This window comes from Coregonus lavaretus (genome assembly GCF_964263955.1).
Source record: "Coregonus lavaretus genome assembly, chromosome: 10".
Taxonomy (NCBI): Eukaryota; Metazoa; Chordata; class Actinopteri; order Salmoniformes; family Salmonidae; genus Coregonus; species Coregonus lavaretus.
This window is the reverse complement of record NC_139997.1, coordinates 23,709,360-23,711,920: the sequence shown is the minus strand read 5'-3', so window position 1 is coordinate 23,711,920 and position 2,561 is coordinate 23,709,360. Positions and strand designations below refer to the sequence as shown.

The 2,561-nt window shown below is 39.9% G+C and overlaps 1 protein-coding gene across 1 annotated transcript; it reads right to left on the bottom strand.

Moving 5' to 3' along the window:
- Positions 1-888: 888 nt before the first annotated feature.
- LOC311136140 (zinc finger MYM-type protein 1-like) lies at positions 889-2,218 on the bottom strand. The gene is made up of 2 exons (XM_084170227.1): positions 2,116-2,218; positions 889-1,923 (listed from the first exon to the last, which is right to left on the bottom strand). Exons 1-2 carry the CDS (start codon positions 2,152-2,154, stop codon positions 1,396-1,398), a joined length of 567 nt encoding a protein of 188 aa, XP_084026353.1. The 5' UTR covers positions 2,155-2,218; the 3' UTR covers positions 889-1,395.
- Between the last annotated feature and the right edge of the window lie 343 nt (positions 2,219-2,561).

Below are 2,561 nucleotides of genomic sequence, written 5' to 3'. Positions count from 1 at the left end.
TAACACATCAATACAACGTCACTACACTTTAAACATGCAAACTTGAAGCGGATGAGCACAAGTCCCTCAGCTTCTCAACTTCTGTATGTTTGTGTCATAACTTTAATTAGATAACTTCACAGGATGAGACCGGGCCACAACAGGTCTGCGAAACACAGACGTGACTACATCGAACACAGCAGCAATGCTGCAGTTCCACTCTCGGTGTGTGTGTCAATCTCTGCAGGGTACAACTCGAATCAGAAAGGTATTAGACCTTTCATCTGGTCCTGATTCCCTGTGGATCTCAGAGTCCTGAGATCTGTTTGACTCAACCGTAAAATCCAATACCGATTTACAGTCCTTGGTCAAAAAAAATTATTTGGTCAGAACTTTTGTAAATCACAAGGGATTTTAAGACTGAGCAGGCAAATTACAATCTAATATTGAGGGAGAACAGAGAGCTGTGGTTCAGCATCTTTTTTGATATGACATGACATAGAAGAAACCCTACTATTTCAGATTGCATTTGGGATTGCTTGTGTTTTACTAAGAATTTCTATCCTTTCAAGACAGTTAATATCTCATTGTGGCCTTCCTACTAGAAGTACATGTAGCCTAATTTAGTACATGTAGCCTAATTTATGCTAAGAAAGGCACATCCTCATCACCTTTCTTCGTGCAAGAGATTGTCTAATAAACATTCTTACATAACTTGGTACCACCACTAGGGGCACCACTTTGTAGGCTACTTCTGTCAGAGAGCATTAATTCCAATGAGCCCTCTGATTAGAGGTCTTCTCAGCAGTGGCGGCTGGTGAAAAATATTCTCGGTGGGGCTGTGCCATACTTTTTTTTTCCTGTAACCATCGCAATATATTTTAACACAAACTGCAGGACAGCAGTGCTCAGTGAAACATTCAGTAATTATTTAATGCCAATATTAAAAAGTTGAGGCATTCTTACACAAAAACATATTACACAAACCCAAGCCTTTCATTTGCATTTAAAGTGAACTTTTCACCATTGGTAGTAAACAGGCAACGCAACAGGCATGCTGTCAGAACAGAGTGGAAAGTGGACAATAACATGAAATTATTATAAAGTTTATAGGAAATCTTACACTGTATAAAAGGATGTATAATATAGAAATGGATATCAAGTGGATGAACTCAAACCTTTGACTGGAAGAATAGCATACAGTATTTTATGATCATACTAAATGTGACTAATTGTTAATGTGCTCCAGAACTGCAACAATTAATTGATACAAAACAACATATATACAGTAATATTAGCAAAGACACTATTAAGACTTTCTAGAGTACCATATATAACTGGATTTTTTATGCTAAGGTCAACTATATACAAAGAAACATGCGGCCAGAGCTGCTCTGTGTGTGTGTGTCTGTCATCTTATTTGTACAGGAATTTTGCCCGTCTGTCCTTCTGAGTGGCAAACCTCTCAATGACCCTTTGATTAAAGTCAGGAATGTCCCTGACAAGTTTCTTCTCCATGGAGAGCATGGCCAGAGCGTTCAGGCGATCCTGTGTCATGCTGTTTCTCAGGAAGGTCTTGATCCTTTTCAGTGTAGAGAAGCACCTTTCTGACTCAGCAGTTGTCATGGGTGTGGTGATGAGGATCTTGAGGAGGCTGGCAGTCTCTGTGAAAGTGCTCTGAAGGTTGTTCTCCATGAAGAACTGGTACAGGGGCACTGCACCACTACAAGCCTTGAACTCACTGTTCTCATAGATGAGGGACAGTTCGGTTTTGAGCTTGGCCTTGTTCAACATGGGGTACGCCTCCACGGTTGTTTCAAGCGCTGTATCGGGGAACTTCACACTGTGTTGTGGGAACAACTCTCCGTGCAATAGTGTTGCGCTGATGAGGTGCTGGGTGAAGGAGAACCTCTCTTTGGCATGACTCAGGATGGTATCACATACCTGTAAAAGATACATCATCAGCTTTAATTTGCAATTAAGCTATTTTGATGCAAGTGATCCTGACTGACACATGCCTATGTCCAACTCAAGTATATGATTACCAAGGTGCTGATTGTTCAGGGTTTTGGCTACATACTACCAGGCCTGAATAAAGTTCTAGGGGGAAACACTGACAATTACATCACAACTTACCTCTATAGCCAACCTCTGTTGTTCTCCTGGTCCCAGCATCCTCCGTCGCTTGATGGGCTGTTGCTGCTCGTCAGATGCGCTGTCCCCACACAAAGAGGGAATTGAGGCCCTGGGTCCAAAAAATAAAGTTTAATTTGATAACTTGCAATCAGACTTCTTAACTCACTGTAATTCCCCCTCAACACACAACCAGTGACTTTTATATATATATATATATATATATATATATATATATATATATATATATAGACAGACAGACAGACAGACAGATAGTGTGTATATACACACAAACTATGTCTAGTAACTGCTTTTAACCTGTGATGTACATAATTAACTGATGTTATTACGTTTTAAAGCCTTTTTCTATTACATTTGTGAGAGGGATGCAACATCATTTTGTTCTGCTGTGCACTTAGCAATAAAGTTAATCTTCAATAACAACTAGG